General features: G+C 50.2%; 6 protein-coding genes across 6 annotated transcripts; 4 read left to right on the forward strand and 2 right to left on the reverse strand.

Annotated features, from left to right (window-relative positions):
- Positions 1–156: 156 nt before the first annotated feature.
- Positions 157–2,656, forward strand: Aspvir_006314 (putative C6 transcription factor; the record flags this gene model as incomplete). Its single annotated transcript, XM_043269516.1, has 2 exons — positions 157–765; positions 818–2,656. 2 exons carry the CDS (start codon positions 157–159, stop codon positions 2,654–2,656), a joined length of 2,448 nt encoding a protein of 815 aa, XP_043125451.1.
- Positions 2,657–3,415: 759 nt separating this feature from the next.
- Positions 3,416–4,031, forward strand: Aspvir_006315 (putative oligosaccharyl transferase subunit Dad1; the record flags this gene model as incomplete). Its single annotated transcript, XM_043269517.1, has 3 exons — positions 3,416–3,634; positions 3,694–3,878; positions 3,965–4,031. 3 exons carry the CDS (start codon positions 3,416–3,418, stop codon positions 4,029–4,031), a joined length of 471 nt encoding a protein of 156 aa, XP_043125452.1.
- Positions 4,032–4,373: 342 nt separating this feature from the next.
- Aspvir_006316 (putative mRNA splicing factor RNA helicase (Prp16)) lies at positions 4,374–7,190 on the reverse strand (the record flags this gene model as incomplete). The annotated part of the gene is made up of 2 exons (XM_043269518.1): positions 4,374–4,733; positions 4,803–7,190. 2 exons carry the CDS (start codon positions 7,188–7,190, stop codon positions 4,374–4,376), a joined length of 2,748 nt encoding a protein of 915 aa, XP_043125453.1.
- A 473-nt stretch (positions 7,191–7,663) lies between these two features.
- On the forward strand, positions 7,664–8,195 carry Aspvir_006317 (putative prefoldin subunit 2; the record flags this gene model as incomplete). Its single annotated transcript, XM_043269519.1, has 4 exons — positions 7,664–7,703; positions 7,762–7,852; positions 7,904–8,096; positions 8,163–8,195. 4 exons carry the CDS (start codon positions 7,664–7,666, stop codon positions 8,193–8,195), a joined length of 357 nt encoding a protein of 118 aa, XP_043125454.1.
- A 2,281-nt stretch (positions 8,196–10,476) lies between these two features.
- On the forward strand, positions 10,477–11,644 carry Aspvir_006318 (nuclear transcription factor Y subunit beta; the record flags this gene model as incomplete). The annotated part of the gene is made up of 4 exons (XM_043269520.1): positions 10,477–10,627; positions 10,984–11,094; positions 11,168–11,295; positions 11,390–11,644. The coding sequence occupies 4 exons, from the start codon at positions 10,477–10,479 to the stop codon at positions 11,642–11,644; spliced, it is 645 nt and encodes a 214-aa protein (XP_043125455.1).
- A 918-nt stretch (positions 11,645–12,562) lies between these two features.
- On the reverse strand, positions 12,563–15,015 carry Aspvir_006319 (uncharacterized protein; the record flags this gene model as incomplete). Its single annotated transcript, XM_043269521.1, has 3 exons — positions 12,563–13,652; positions 13,712–14,873; positions 14,952–15,015. 3 exons carry the CDS (start codon positions 15,013–15,015, stop codon positions 12,563–12,565), a joined length of 2,316 nt encoding a protein of 771 aa, XP_043125456.1.
- Positions 15,016–15,890: the final 875 nt, after the last annotated feature.

The raw sequence follows: 15,890 nt of genomic DNA on the forward strand, positions 1-15,890 counted from the left end.
GAAGATTTATATGACAATGAGGGCTCAGAATCGTGATCGATTTTTCGCCTATGATTTACTTTACTCAGTCTCTATATTCTCAATATCTGAATAAGCCTCCATTCTCCGCGCTGCTGGGAATGTAGCACGGATCTCAACCATTCTCCATTCTCCGTCATGTCATTCCCGCCCACCGAATCCATTTCATCTGCAAATCAGCCTCTCTCATCTCAGTCTTCCTCAAGTAACCCCTTTGGATATCCTAAAAGCACTTCAGTCGACCATGCAGCCAACCCTAGTACTCGAACCGCGCATGACCCTCCCAGCATTCGCAGCTGTGTGACTTGTCGGAGGAGAAAAGTCCGCTGTAATAAGAGGACGCCGTGTTCCAATTGTGTCAAGGCAGGTATCGAATGTGTCTTTCCACCACCTGGAAGGGCGCCTCGCAAGACGAAGAGACCTCAGGATGCGGAGCTCTTGTCCCGTTTGAGACGGCTTGAGGGAGTCATTGAGCACCTCAGCGGGAAGAAGCCCGGAGCTGCGGAGCCATTGTCCACGGTATCTTCGCCCTCGCAACAGGAACCTGGACCCGCGGCTCTCCAAGAAGGTAGGCAGACGACACCTCAGACGCAAAGCGCGGACATCGGGAAATGCCCGTTCGTTCTAGACTCCGATCCGCAGGCTGCTAAGCCGCGGAACCTGGAACATGAGTTTGGACGGCTGGTCATCGACGAAGGACGCAGTCGGTATGTTAGCAACCGGTTGTGGGCGAGTTTGGGAGATGAGGTGAGCATTTTTGTCTCAGTCCACTATCTTTTGTGCTAACGCTTGTGGTTAGATCGAGGAGCTGCAAGATATTTTGGACCCTTCATCGTCAGAAGAGGAAGATTATCCTTCGCCTGGATCCTCGTCGACCCTGTCCACTAATCATGACGGATTTCTCTTCGGATACTACTCTCTTTCTCATTCACTTCGCAGTTACCATCCCCCGCCGCCCAAAATTCCCGTGTTGTGGGACATCTACCTGGATAACGTTGCGCCGCTTATACCTTTGTTCCATAAGCCCACCGTACGAAAACTTCTTACGGATGCCGCCCAGAATCCGAACCTCCTGGACAAGAACTCTGAAGCATTGGTCCTTTCGATCTACTATGTTACTATAGTCAGCATGTCGCCTGAACAATGCTTCTCAGTTCTGGGCGACGATCGTGATACAGCGGTAACGCGTTACCGGTTTGCAGTCGAGCAGGCATTGTCCAAAGCCGGTCTCCTTAATACGCAGAGTCTGATGCTGTTGCAAGCTGCTGTACTCTTTCTGATCGGTGTACGGCGTGAGGATGACACTAAATTTGTCTGGACCATGACAGCGGTGGTTCTGCGCCTGGCCCAAGGTATCGGCCTCCATCGGGACGGAACCAACTTTGGCTTGAAGCCCTTTGAAACTGAAATGCGCCGGCGACTGTGGTGGCATATCTGCTTGCTGGATATCAGATCAGCCGAAGAGCATGGTACTGATGCGCAAATTCATGACAGGATGTATGATACTCGCCTTCCGCTGAATATCAACGATGATGATATCACGCTCGATATGCAGCAGCCACCCGAAGAGCGCGTAGGTTTCACAGATATGACGTTTTGCTTAGTTCGTTGCGAGATCACTGCCGCTCTCAGGAGGGTCAGCTACATGTGTCCAACCAGTCTTCCTCACTCCGAGAACACACAACGACCCCCGGACTCTTGTGGGAGGTTGATTCAGGAGGTCAACAAACGGATTGAGGAGCGATATACCCGGCATTGTGACATGAATGTACCAGTACAATGGGTCTGCGCCACCGTCGCTCGTCTGATTTTGGCCAAGCTCTGGCTCATAGTTCATCATCCTATGACTCGAGAAAATCCGGCGGCTAGCAATTTGTCCATAGCGTCTCGGGAGAATTTGTTTGTCACCTCGGTTGAGGTTGCAGAGTTCACTCGGCTGCTGGGTCAAGATCAGACCACTTCCAAATGGAGCTGGCTTTTTGTGACAAATATGCAATGGCACTTGATTGCCTTTGTGTTGTCGGAACTTTGCGTTCGCCCACCCAGCCCACTCACTGATCGTGCCTGGCAGGTGGTGAGTTCATTGTATGAGACATGGGGCCGTACTACAAGACATAGGAAGGGAATGCTTTGGCGGCCGCTTTCCCGGTTGATGAAGCGGGTGGCCGCCTTCCGAGAGCAGCAGCAGCAGCAGGGCATACAGGACACGTCCGATCCCAGCTCTACTCCGAGCCTAACACCTTATCATATTGGTGTCTGGCAGAACGCTGTCCAGCCTTACCTGGAGGATGGTGTCCCTCAAATTCGAGACCCTTCGGTCCCAGGGAGTGCTCAGCCCGCGAACCAGCCTATCGCTGGCCCGAATTTCGATACCGAAATCGTGACCGAGCTCTTCCCCAATGTCACCTGGCCGACCCTGCCGAATTCTCAAAGCATGACAGCACAAGACCCGTTTAGTACAGCCGCACCGATCGAGATATCAGAAAATTTCATGGCTCCTACCACGACAAGCCAAGATCCTGTTCCTCTTCAACACAGCTGGGAAGCGTGGGATCAAGTGATGCGCGACTTTCAAATGGATGTTCAAGAAGCGCAAACAAACCACCCGCTAGGCAACATATCAGATTGGCTTGCGTGATCAGCGTGTAACGTTGAATCTTGATAGTTACCTTACCCCAACTCTCTACTCTTCGGCCCTGGAGGCCAACACAGTCTTACTTAGGGACGCATTCGACTTTTCCTCGATGGACAAAGCATTCTTCTCTGCGACCTTTATATGAAGATCTCATCTCTCTTACGACCACGGACTTTTTCCTCCAAACGACTTACTCTGAACTCTCAACTCTTCATGATGAACGACGTATGACTTGGCTGGTCCACATCTTGGACTCTCTTATATGCAGGGGCTCGGTGCTCGGAGCAAATTGACTGCACGCCCTCTGTCGCAGGGATATGGGGCTTTACGCTACCCCAATTCCTGGCGACGTATCTGACCGTTGAGCGGTCGGAACGTGTATATTATAATGCATAGTGTATAGTATAGGTGTATGCATATATGGCAAAATTGCGATAATATTCTTGCAAATGTTAGACATCTGCCATTCTCATAGCCCACACCTCGGAGTGAGACTGCAATAAATTAATAAAAATCCTCCATATCCTTATTATACCCTCACGTGACGTTGTGACAAAGCCAAGCAGGCTACGTAATCAACGGCCGGTGGAGCACAGGTATGGCCTTGGTATGTCCTCTATCGGGTTGTGTACACAGTAGCTTCATCCGCACTTCTCAACCGGGGATTCGACATCGAAACTTCCAGTCCAGTCACGCCGCATCATTCTGCCAACTCATCTGTCCTGCAAGTTCCTCAATTCGACCCTGTTTCAATTGACCGGAATGCCTCCTAAACGAACACAAACACCCAGCTCCTCCTCCCTCTCCTCCGGCCCAGCAGTCCTGTCCTCTAATTCCTCCATATACCAAATCGCCCACCATGTATGGCAGCAGTACCTCACCACAACGTCTCAGCGCACCATGATGCTTGACGCCTTCATGGTGTTCCTGCTTTTCGTTGGCGCCGTGCAATTCCTGTATTGCGTTTTGGCTGGAAACTACGTAAGACCTGTTCCCCGTTCCAGATTGAGATGGGACGCTGACGAGTGATGGTTCGATAGCCCTTCAACGCCTTTCTGAGCGGGTTCTGCGCCGCGGTCGGCCAGTTCGTGCTTACGGCTAGTTTGCGCATGCAGACGAGTAGCGAGCAGAAGGGTGGGAACAGTAAGCCCAGTTCGAAGGGGAAGAATGCGCGGTTTGCTGCGGTAGAAGGTGGAGAGGAACAGGGTGCGGTGTCTCATGAGAGGTGAGTTTTGATTTTGGTTTTTTTTATGTTGGATGCTAGGAATAAGTGAGGTGAGGATTGCCAACTGACTGTTATGCTGCTGGTAGGGCGTTTGCGGATTACATCTTCGGGAGCTTGATTCTGCACTTTTTCTGTATCAATTTCATCAATTGAGTGCGGGCTGTTGGTGGCGAGATTTTCGGTGGAGTTTGGAAGGATACCGGTAGTTCCTGTTGTCGGCCTGCGAGACGGGGGGCCGTTGTCTTCGCTTCTTCAGGGCCTGCGCGGTACTCTGTAGCACTTCACCGGGATAAATTATGAGACTGTACTTTATTGGCCTTGGTCTTGGCCATTTTATACTGCAGGGTCGAGATAAAAGTGCTACTAATGGCTAGATACCCAATAGCTGCACCAGAATGGCATCGCATTCTATCTATGGATAGAGTTCAGAGCCCGCTCTTTGAATGAACTCCTCTAAATTGTACATCGGGTATATGTCTATGGTTGAACATGATGCTAAAATGCTCGTCCGGGTTTCCTTTTGATCTGTGGCTTCTTAACCACGGATCCTCCTCCACTTGCTCCATTGGTGCCGTTTCTCGTGCTCGAAGATGCGGAGACACCGCCAATTCTTCGTGCGCCGGTAACAGGTGGACGTCGCACAACAGATCCCGCCTCTACTTCCTTCTTGCGTCGGGAGGGATCGTTGCGCTCCTGCTCTCGTAGCTTCTCGGCCGCGGCGCGCTCCCGGTCGGCGGCCATCTGGGTCTCGATCTCCATGCGTCGATTGAATTCCTGTTCGGTGACGCGACGTTCTCGCTGGGAATAGCCTTTCTCCTTGATGGAGTAGAAGACACCACCAAGCTCGGCGAGCCACTACATTCTCGAGGTTAGCCTATGCTGTTTCACTGTTTCACTGTTTCCGATGAAGATGGATCAACTTACGTGTGGGTCCACTGCAGTCACAGTCGACATATACTCCTTGCTTGTCAAGATCAATTCGTGGTAGACCACGTATTCAGGCACATAACCTAGGCCGTACAGAGCGCTCGTGGGGTGGAGCTGCATACTCACGCTCGTCCGGAGGTTGATGAACTCGCCGATACCCTTAACCTTGGCCGCTTGATGATAGAAGCCCGAGCAGATGCACTTGCGGATCACATCCCAGTCTGTCCCACAGCTTACAAGTCGCATCTTCTGAACCGTCATAATATCATGAAGTTGCTCGCGGACCTCCTTGGCCCGTCGCAGAGTCTTGGGGTGAAGAAAGTGTTTGATACACCATCCATCGGAGTAACCATTGGATTTCCATTGCGTGTAAACGTGAAGAAGAGTCAAGTGATCAGACTCCGGAACGAAGAATTTCTCGCGCGCTGCATCCGACTCTTCCTGTCGCTCCTTTGGACGATAGAAGACACTAGGAACCGAGAGCATGGAAACAATCGTCAGCATCTCCTCGCTGCACCCGTATTCCTCAGACGCCGTGATGAGCAGCTTAGCGAGCGGAGGGTCCATGGGGAACGGAGTCATAGCGCGACCTAGCGGGGTTAGGTCGCCCAGATTATCCAATGCGCCCAACGACCAGAGCTCGAAAAGAGATGTCGAAATGGTCTCCTGCGGGGGTGGGTCCATGAAATCAAAATCCAAGAGATCCTTCACTCCAAGTGATTTGAGAAGCAAAACAGTGTTTGAAAGGCTTGTCCGCTGAATTTCCGGTATCGTTTGAATATATAGTTCATTCTTATAGGCCGACTCGGTATACAAACGGTACGCCTTTCCAGGTCCCGTTCGACCTGCTCGGCCGGAGCGTTGATTCGCATTGGCTTGAGAGATAGGGGTGATCTGAAGCGTATCCATACCCATGCGTGGATTGTACACTTTCAGTTTTGAATATCCTGAATCTACCACAAACATGATCCCATCAACCGTCAAACTTGTTTCGGCAATGTTCGTGGCAACGATGACTTTCCGGACGCCAGGAGGGGCCCGTTCAAAAATCTTCGCCTGCTGCTCTGCTGGCATCTGACTGTATATCGGTAATATGCTAAGCTTCGGCGGATCATTAAGCATCTTCAGTCGCTCGTCGATCAACTCGCACGTTACTTCAATATCTTCCTGACCCGTCATGAAGACAAGTATGTCCCCGGGTCCCTGCGAGACATGAATTGCCAATACCTGCTTGACCGCACTGTCGACGTAGTCCTCGCACGGGGTACGGGAGAAGTGAAGATCCACCGGGAAAGTTCGTCCAGGAATGATAAACTCGGGGGCACCACCAAAGAATCGAGAAAAGCGTTCTGAATTCATGGTGGCTGAGGTGACAATTAGCTTCAGATCTCTTCGACGCGCCAACACCTTCTTCAAAAGACCCATCAGAACATCAGTATTCAAAGCTCTTTCGTGCGCTTCATCCATGATGATGCAAGAATACTTGTCCAGATCCGGCAGAACCAACGATTCTCGCAGAAGGACACCGTCAGTCATATACTTGATGACTGTATCTTTGCTGGTGCAATCCTCAAAACGAATGGCATAACCAACTTCGGCGCCAAGATCCACCTCCATCTCTTCACTCACACGTTTCGCAACGCTCATAGCAGCCACTCGCCGAGGTTGCGTGCAGCCAATTATGCCGTATTTTGAGTATCCGTCCTCGTGAAGAAATTGTGTTAGTTGGGTTGTTTTCCCAGATCCTGTCTCACCAACCACCACGATCACCTGATTATCTCGTATGACTCGTAATAATTCCTCTCGCACGGCGAATGCAGGCAGATATTCCCTCTGTTCGCGGAGCGTCTTGCTCTTGCTGAAAGAGCTTTGTCCGCCTCCATCCTTTTTCAGGTGCTGGGCGAACTTGTTCCCACTTCTATAAGTATCCTCGACGGGCATGGCAACAGCGCTGTCGCCTTCGTCTTCCTTGACACCCATGATATTTCCCAGCGCCGTGCCTGCCATTGTTGTTGCCTCCTGCGCTTGCTTTTGACGCTCCCGTTGCTGACGCCGCTCTCGGACGACCTTGCTCCCTTTACGGCTGAACACGGCCATATCGCTCTGCGGATCGCGGACGGCTGAGATAGGCTCCAGTTGCTTGGTAAAAATCGTGCGCCCGTCAAGGAACGGCGGTCGCAGATCGTGGACGAGTAAATGGACTCGAGTACCTTCTTCATCTTCTGGTAGAAAGTCACCTTCGAAATCGCGCCGTTGCGCGACTCCAGACGTGAGCATCCGGTTTGTTTCCCAGTTGTCGATGTCCTTGCGCTTCGCATCGCGCAGGTGTGGCGGAAGGTTGGAGCTCTTCAGCCTTTTGGCTGGAGGCATTCCGTCGGACGCCATGGTGAAAAAAAACCTCGAAAAGGACTCAAACAAAGCCTTCCACCGGGGTCAAATTTATATTTAAAATAACACAGAGTGGCACAGGAATGGCCACCAGGTGCTTGCTTCGAGCCAGTTGCTGGGCAGAGTGTAGAAGTTCTGATAAACTGCGGAGTGGATTGTCGCCGATGGTGCAAAACAAATTGCCATCCATGTCACGTGCTTCATCTATGGAGGGGCCAGAGATCAGGAGATTAAGATACAATGAAAATGACCTTTTCGCAGACGCAATTAGATATCAAGACTAAGATATTGGAAAACGTAGTGAGACTGAACCGGAATTCTGTCCAGACCGCAGCCTGGCTATCCCTCGTAGACGCAGCCTGAGGAAAAGTATGAAGTTAGTCTGCTTCTCCGCGCAGCGGAAATCGAGCAACCACGCCCCGCATCTTGAGCTTTACAAACAACAGAGTCACAGCATCGGACATCAGAAAATGGCCAGTCAAGCGCAAATAAACCCCAAGAAGCAGCAGGGTATGCCGATGAGTTCTCATTTAAATTCCACGCAGTGACGAAGGCTAATATGAAGCAGAGCTTCAGCTTCAATATACGAACTTCAAGAATACACTCACACAGATGGCGCAAAAGATTGGCGACATCGAGCAGGAAGCAGAGGAGCATAAGTACTTTTTACTTCCCATTTTTAAATTGCTAGCAGTAGTGACCTTTACTAGGCTTGTCATTGAGACACTCGAACCCCTCCCCCAGGACCGCAAGTGCTTCCGAATGGTAAACGGAGTTTTGGTCGAGCGAACAGTCAAGGATGTGCTTCCTACACTCAAGACAAACTCAGATGGTTTAAAACAGGTGCTTGACGAACTTGTGAAGCAATATCAGAGCAAACAGTCCGAGTTGGACGATTGGAAGGTTCGTTTGCCAATGCCAGGAAATCATGTTAATGGTACTGATCATTGACTTCTTTTGTCTCAATAGAAAAAGAACAACATCCAGGTTGTACAACCATGATTTAAAAAAACACTTTCCTCTTTCCTTGTGACGACAGTCCGAAATATCCCTCCATTCTTCTTCAGTCCTTCTATCGGTCTTGCTGTCCATGATCTCCTTTCGCGACCATGAGCGGGAATTGGAATCGAAAAGGCCTTAACGGGAGTCTCGAGGTGACTGCATTGAGCGTATCCGAGCCATCTATCTTGTGACTTGACTGGGCTTATACTTGATCATTTTCTCAAAGGAAGAGTTGAAATGCGTTTCTTGCCGTCGGTTCGCTATCTGTCAATTGATACGACCAAGATCCTACGGCTGTGCATCCTCCCGCATCTGGAAACCAGGCTCAGTGAGGATAAGATGTGATATCACAATACTCCGGTGTTCTGCTACAAGGTTGGAATCACCTGGTACCTACTAGTTGTGGATATAATGAACTCCATGTCAGACCCTTAGTGCAAACTTGAGCTCATTGCGCCTCTTTCCCCCGTCGAAAAACTTTTCCATTCCATTATTTAGAAATAACGGGCGGCATCTCGGATAGGAAACTCGCTGCCTTGAGACAGCGATATCGTAGAGGAGCACGAGTGTAAATGGTTTATCTGCTGCTGCCACCCAAGCTGACAAACACATGCGTTCAACTCGGGTCCTCAAACGTAATGCAGGCTGCTCATGTGCAGCCTCGTCTCAAGTGAAAACCTGATTGTCCACCACAATTGTCAAGATGTGATGCCCGTACTTTTGTCATGTCCATGAACCGAGTCCACACCTTGCGACCTTCAACGTCCTATGTGTTGATTGCTCCTAATATCATGCTGTCATTGATGCCTGATACTTCCTCCTGGTCTGACGTCCGAACAATTTTGTGATGAGTACCGGGTCGAGTCAAAATCTTCAGGCTGGAGAGTGGCTGCTGACAGGCAACCTGTGTGTGCCTGAAATGCAGAGCGCTCAGAACACAGCTCACCAATGAGTTGTACTCGCACTGTTGTCACTTCAAAGCAGATATCGGATTATTCATTACACATCTGAGGGTCATGAGAGTATGCCAGTCATTCTCTGGATCAAGCAAACAAGAGCTTTGCTTGACCATCATTGCCATCGTCGACACGCTGCAATACCAATAATCACGTGCATTTCTGTATCAATACCTACCGTATGGAGTCTCGTCGACACATGTCGCGGCATCATGAGGTCATTGTCGTAATTTATCGTTGTCACATTGTAAATTGACGCCTCAGGCCAGCTCTTGCTTCCCTCCCTGGACTCCCTGCACTTCATGTGTCTCAGCTCGTCAACCTCGATCTCTCATTCGAGTCATCAGGCGAGTCAATCCACCAGCTCGAAGTGATTAACAAGTTCATCAAAATTCGCTCAATCAGTTTGAAAGAGTGTTTTTTCAATATTCTGATTCCCACACGTCTCATTGGCGTTCTTCAGCGACCAGTGAGAGTTCCCCTGGTCTGCCCACACATTCCTGGTTCGCCAATTGACATCTGCGCGCATCGCCATCCGTCTCCAGTCAGAATCCTGAAATATCTACTGGACAAGCTCAGCTCCTGAGTGGACGAAACAGACGAAATACAACAGGCCGAGGGCCATTCAAGCGAAACAGAAGCTCCCGTTCGTTCGAAGGTAAGGTGCTCTCGTCTCCCGATTCCCGTGGATCGTTCGTCTTGCCTCTGCGCAACGTGCCACTATCAACTTGACCCACCACTGTTGCATTGGTTGCTACGCACGGAAGACCCGCGTCACTGTAAGTTCTCTCCGGGTTTCCAGACCTCCCGCGTTGGAGCATCCCGCATATCTGATTGATGTTACCACTGCACCACTCCTCTTTGCAGTTCTGTAAGGCGGACCGTCCGTCCACAACACGCGAAAGGTGGCAGGGAATAAAATTAGCATTTTTATCGTTCCGAATTTTTGGACTAACTTATCCTTGCGACTGGCAACAAATCAGATTTGGTTGATCGAGTCACTATCCTACCTGTCGCGTCTTTCCTCGAATAACAGATCTCTCGCGCCTTGATTGTACCGTCAGGGCAGAAGCTATAGCAGAAACAATTGCTTGTCCCCCGCACTGCTGACACTTGTGCCTCTACGTTCGGGCTGCCGTGAAGCGAATCGCTGCCCAGCCAGACACAACTCTATTTTGCCTTTTGACGCGAGTGTATCATAGCGCCCAAGTTCGATACCCCCGAGGCACGTATCTCTGACGTGGTCTGCCAGCAGAGCAAATAGACGACTCCTTATCACATTCCCTATCCAGTATCCGCTGTGTGTATACCTATAGCTAAAAATCATGTCGGCCTCTCCCTCGAAAGATCCTGAGGTGGAACAGGAAGCGCAATCAGGTGAAGACCAAGAACACATGGATAAGGACCAGGAACAAACACAGAACCAGGGAGAATTCGAGGTGAAGGAGCAAGATCGATGGCTCCCGATTGCGAATGGTTAGTTGCGTTCCCTTGCAGCTTCTCTTGTCCTCCTGATTTGCGCGTACCTTACATCCAACTGCTGGCCAACAGCCGTCTGCCCTACTTCACTTTTGCCGTACCCTGCGTCCATCCATTTACAATACCCCAACCTGCCTCAACCAACAAACATCGCACTGTGGAGCTCATTCGCCTGCGGTTCGAGTGCAGCTCTGCACGCGAAGCGCCTGTCTTATCTGGGGCGATATAATTTTCGTCAGATACCTATTGTGCGATGGCGTTCTTTTCGCGCCGTTCAATTTCACGCAATTGTCTCCCGCCAGTTTGGAGGAATGATGGGTAAACAGCTACATGTGCTAACATCTACCGTCAAGTGGCCCGTATCATGAAGTTGGCCTTGCCAGAGAACGCGAAGATCGCCAAAGAAGCCAAGGAGTGCATGCAAGAGTGCGTCAGCGAGTTTATCTCGTTCATCACCAGTGAGGGTGAGTGTTACTGCATCTGGCTGCTAGTACCTGTCCATTTGACTAACGTATGCTTGCACCTTGTTTTCTACAGCCTCTGAAAAGTGCCAGCAAGAGAAACGCAAGACGGTAAATGGGGAGGATATTCTGTTTGCCATGACCTCACTTGGCTTCGAAAATTATGCGGAAGCGCTCAAGATCTACTTGTCAAAGTATCGCGAGGTAAGACTTGTACAACACGCTCAGGCGGCCTGTCTCCCCACCAACGGTTGGTGGTCTGGTGGGTTGTAGTATCATGTGCTAAGTACTCCTCCAGACTCAGTCCGCCCGTGGCGAACATCAGAACAGGCCAACGAGCAGCGGCTACAATGCTGGAGGGCCCGTGGGCGGATCCAGCACGCAAGGTGGACGACCTGGTGCATCGGCTTCCGGCGGCTTTCCTGAAACTGCAGATAACACAAACAATATCATGAACCCTGGTCTGGACCCCTCCGAACAGGACAGTTCAGCCTATGGCTATCCTTCGATGGTCGGCCAGCCTCACAATGGCGCAGGAGGCGACTCGTACTAAATACATCGTGTGTGACAGAGTCCCCCGCGCAAGACTCTCACACACTCCAAATCCTGCGCTGTCAGAATGAGAATATACCCTCGAAGACTGAGACGGTGCTACCCTTGTTTCGGGGGTCGAGTCTGCCTTGGAACAGAGTCTCGAATTGTTTGTGGGGGTGCTCCTAACGTTCTTTGAGTGTTGCTCTCTGCGCAACATTTTATGACATGGTACGGAAAAATTGGGCTATTCATGAGGTAATCGACAGAGAGGTAAACAGGACCAGATCGGATGCGCTTTTTAATTCTTTAGTTTTACATCTTTGATCATTGGTGTGCGCATGCTGTTTACATTCGCGGCCTCTCCGTTTTCTTTTTTTGCTATATGTTCCCTTCAACAACGACGGTGTTTGTACACTTTCACAGTAAATGCGTTGTGTGGAAACCATTTCTTTTCATGCTTACAGAACAGTCATCTCTCGGATTTCGTTGTTTGATTATGGGAGGGCAGTTGGTCGCGAAATACGGAATCATCATATGTATTCATATATGCCACTTGTTGGTGATTTGTGACTTATGAGTATCTCTTGGGTGATATGGTGGGCCAATTAGTTAATAGAACGAAAGAGCTGGGACTTCGCTGTCCTTGACGACATGACCGGATTTTGATATTGGCGCCTATGTGGATGTCTTGATTGATTGGGCCAGATGAGATGCTAACTTTCTGGACATATGCTAAGGACACATCGAGCATGCTTTTCCTTTGTGCATTGGTAGATATAAGACAGAGTGGGAAGTTCACTGTGGAGAGACTATTTCCATAGATATAAAGATATGTTGTACGCAAGTTGATGGACATAAGGTTAGAATCCTAGGTATCAATCGTGATATTATCGTTCATGGGATAGATGCTCATCTTAGACAAACCGTCCAAGCAGCGCTAGCCGTGCATCCATCCTCCATCCTGGAGTAGGTCTGATATCGGTGTCTCCTGCCAGTAAATCTGGCGCCATTCATCTTCTAGCTCCGGGAGTCCGTCCATGCTCATCGGCAGTACAGACTGGTCCGGATCCGTGAAGGAGAACAGCTGGCGCCAGTCCAGGAATTCCCTTGGCTGATCCATCGGATCGACAGTTGCCAGATTGGTGGATGGGATCCAGCTGTCAAAGGGCTGGTTCAGGTGCGGGGAGACAGCGGTTGGTGGTAGAGACGTGGAGTTGGGGGTGGGGACGTCGTAGGAGGGGAGGGGCCGATCTGGCTGTGAGGGTTGTAGAGGTGTGTCGGTTGAAGTTTGTTGATTCTGGTTCTTGTTTTGGTATTGGTTCTGGTTCTGGGATTGATCGTGCGTGCTGCTAAAGGGTCTGGGTCTCTCGCTTGTTGCCAGGCGCAGATCCTCTTGTAGACGTTTCGAATCTTCGAAGAGGCGTAGAATAGTGGTGGCGTGCGACCAGTACTTGGCTAGTTCTCGGAGTGAGTAGGAGGCGGAATCGAAGCGGCGCAGGGCGTTAATGGCTAGGACAGGGTTTGAGAATCGCAGCTCGACGCGAACTTGGATCATCGCCGTGAAGAGGGTATGGACGCCGGAATGCCATAGGTACTTGAGACGATCGTTTAAGCGGAGTTCTTCGAAGATAGATGCGATGACACCAGCGGCTGCACTGCAGATCTCTGCATCATGCGGGCCGTAGTCGTCCGAGTACGCGGATGCCCTCGGATGGGGCCGATGGAGAAGGATGAGAAAATTGTTGTAGGTCAAGTGAAGCATGGCGGACCAAGGATCCATATCCGAGGCACGCAGCCGCAGATTGTCTGGAAGCCGCAAGGACCAGTTTGCAAGAGCTTCGTCTGCTTCTTGCAATGCGGCTTTGCGACGCTCCGAACTGACTCGTAGTCCGAATCGCTCGCGCACAATATAAGATATCATTGTGCAGAGCTCTGAAAAATGAATGACATAGTCCGTCTGGACGCGGGCCCCACAGCCTTCAAAATCAGAGGCTGTCAACGGAGAGACATCGGAGTCTTCGAGATTTCTGGCGCACAGAGAGATTAGGGCAGGTAATGAGACTTAGATCCGAGCTAGCACACTTACATAGCTTGAGGTCGACCATACGAAAGGGAGACCATAACATCGAACTGAACCAGTATGTACCATAGCCTTCTCCACATCCGGCGGTCCCGGGGAACGAACCTGCTCGAGACTGGATTTCGATGCATGCCGAGGCCAGTCGCGATCCGAGCAGCGACACCGACCCAGTAGTGAGCGTTGGCAGAAACATCATCATCAGGGCTGTCCGAATGCCACGTCAAGAGCAGCGCAGCTTGCACCAAGGTATCACGATTTCGCTCAATGCGATTGTCAAAGAGCCATTTCGCGCGACGGAAGAAAATTTCCTTCAAAGTATCGCGCTCTTCTTTTGGATGTGTGACATGGCACCCGACCAACAGAATGGCTTGCAGAAGCAAGATGGGCTGAGGATCAGAAGGGTCTCTATTGCGATACTGACTCATGAACTGATCCTCTTCGACAATGGGATATCCCGGGTTCACGTGGGTGAAGTATGCCTGGACAAGCTCGTCAACGAGAGCCGGCTCCGGTAGAGTCAGAGCGTCTACGAGAAGCTGGTCGTGACCGGTTTTCAACTGTCGCCGTGGTATCTCGCTGCCAGCAAAGTGATATACGTCGTCATCTTTATCGCGCTGTTGACGTATCAAGAAGGACATGTTCGACAGTTCGTGTCCGACATAGATCGCTCGCACACCCCGCTGAATTTCCCGAGCACCTGACCCTTCCTCATCGTCAATGAGCTTCACCAGTCGCTTCTCGAAGTCGGCATGGGCATCCTGATCGGCGAAACGGTCCGAAGCGGGCGGAAGATGGCATTCCTGTGCTTGTGGAGACGAGTGACTATAACTATTGCTGGGGAGATGTTGTGCCTTGGACTGGACATTCGGAACGACGCTCGCCGGAGGAGCTGCTGCTTCTGGCTGAACTCCGCGAAAAGCAGTTGTGAAAGCGGTTGGTTCACTGATGGCAGATGGAGGAGACGCTTCGGGGACATGTTCGGAGATGGACGGTGGCCGACAACGAATGGGAACGGGATTCAGAATGGAGCGTACCGCAAGACGCTTCTTCTTCTCATGTATGCGGCAATCTGTTTTCCCTGAGGAGCGGCAGTTGGAGCAGGGCAGGCCAACGATACGTGCGTCACACCGGACTTTGCGCCGATGGCACTGGACGCAGGCTGCAGAGCCTAAGCCAAAGGAAAATCAGTACCGATATCGACAAGAACGTTATGGAAACAAGTGTAGTCAACAGAGGTATTGTCTACCTGACTTGCGCTTGGTCACACCATTGCTGGTGGGCGAAATGCTATTCTGCGCTGTGGATGACATAGCAAAAGCATCGAGGCAGATTCAAGGCCCGTAGACTTTCTTCCTCATCATGTGAAGCCGCCAGAGGTCCGGAATTGGGAGATGGATTCAAGAACCCGACATGACCCAGGCAATCAGAAAGTAGAGCAGAAGTGGGAACAGGCAAATGCCGGGAGAGAGAGAAATCGCAGGAACAGCGTTAAAGTGAAGACCGATAATGAATGAAAGTGGGGAAAGTTTTGGGTCTGGGGAGGATCACGTGGAGGTGCGGAGAAGGTCGCAGTCGGAGGATTTTGATCGATAATAAAATACGCCAGATCAAAATGATATTCAACAATTGAGCTCAGGTGCGTTCCGGAGGGCGCAAGGAGGGGTCTTGTTAGCTGGAGACAGCGAGAGAAGGTCATTGTCAGAGCCCAGGAGATGGTGTCAGCGAAGCTGTTATCGGTTGCGATCTGTGTCCACAGTCACTCCACACCCAGGAGCTGTTTACGGCGGACTGAATGTACAAACCGGCCAAAATAAATTTTTTACTGTCACCTGCTTGTATTACTTATAGCCACTACTTCCACAAAGATATGATTATAAAATAAATACTTAGTGACTATTGCTATATAGTAGGGATTTAAATCATCATATAGTATGGATATTAAATGATTTGAATTGCTATATAGTATGTATTTAAATTATCATATAGTAGGGATTCGAATCATCATATAGTAAGGATATCGAATGATTCAAATCATCATATAGTAGGGATTCGAATCATCATATAGTAAGGATATCAAATGATTCAAATCATCATATAGTAGGGATTCGAATCACCATATAGTAGGGATATCAAATGATTCAAATCGTCATATAGTAGGGATTCGAATCACCATATAGTAGGGATA

The sequence above is a fragment of the Aspergillus viridinutans genome (genome assembly GCF_018404265.1).
Source record: "Aspergillus viridinutans IFM 47045 DNA, scaffold_4, whole genome shotgun sequence".
Lineage (NCBI taxonomy): Eukaryota > Fungi > Ascomycota > Eurotiomycetes > Eurotiales > Aspergillaceae > Aspergillus > Aspergillus viridinutans.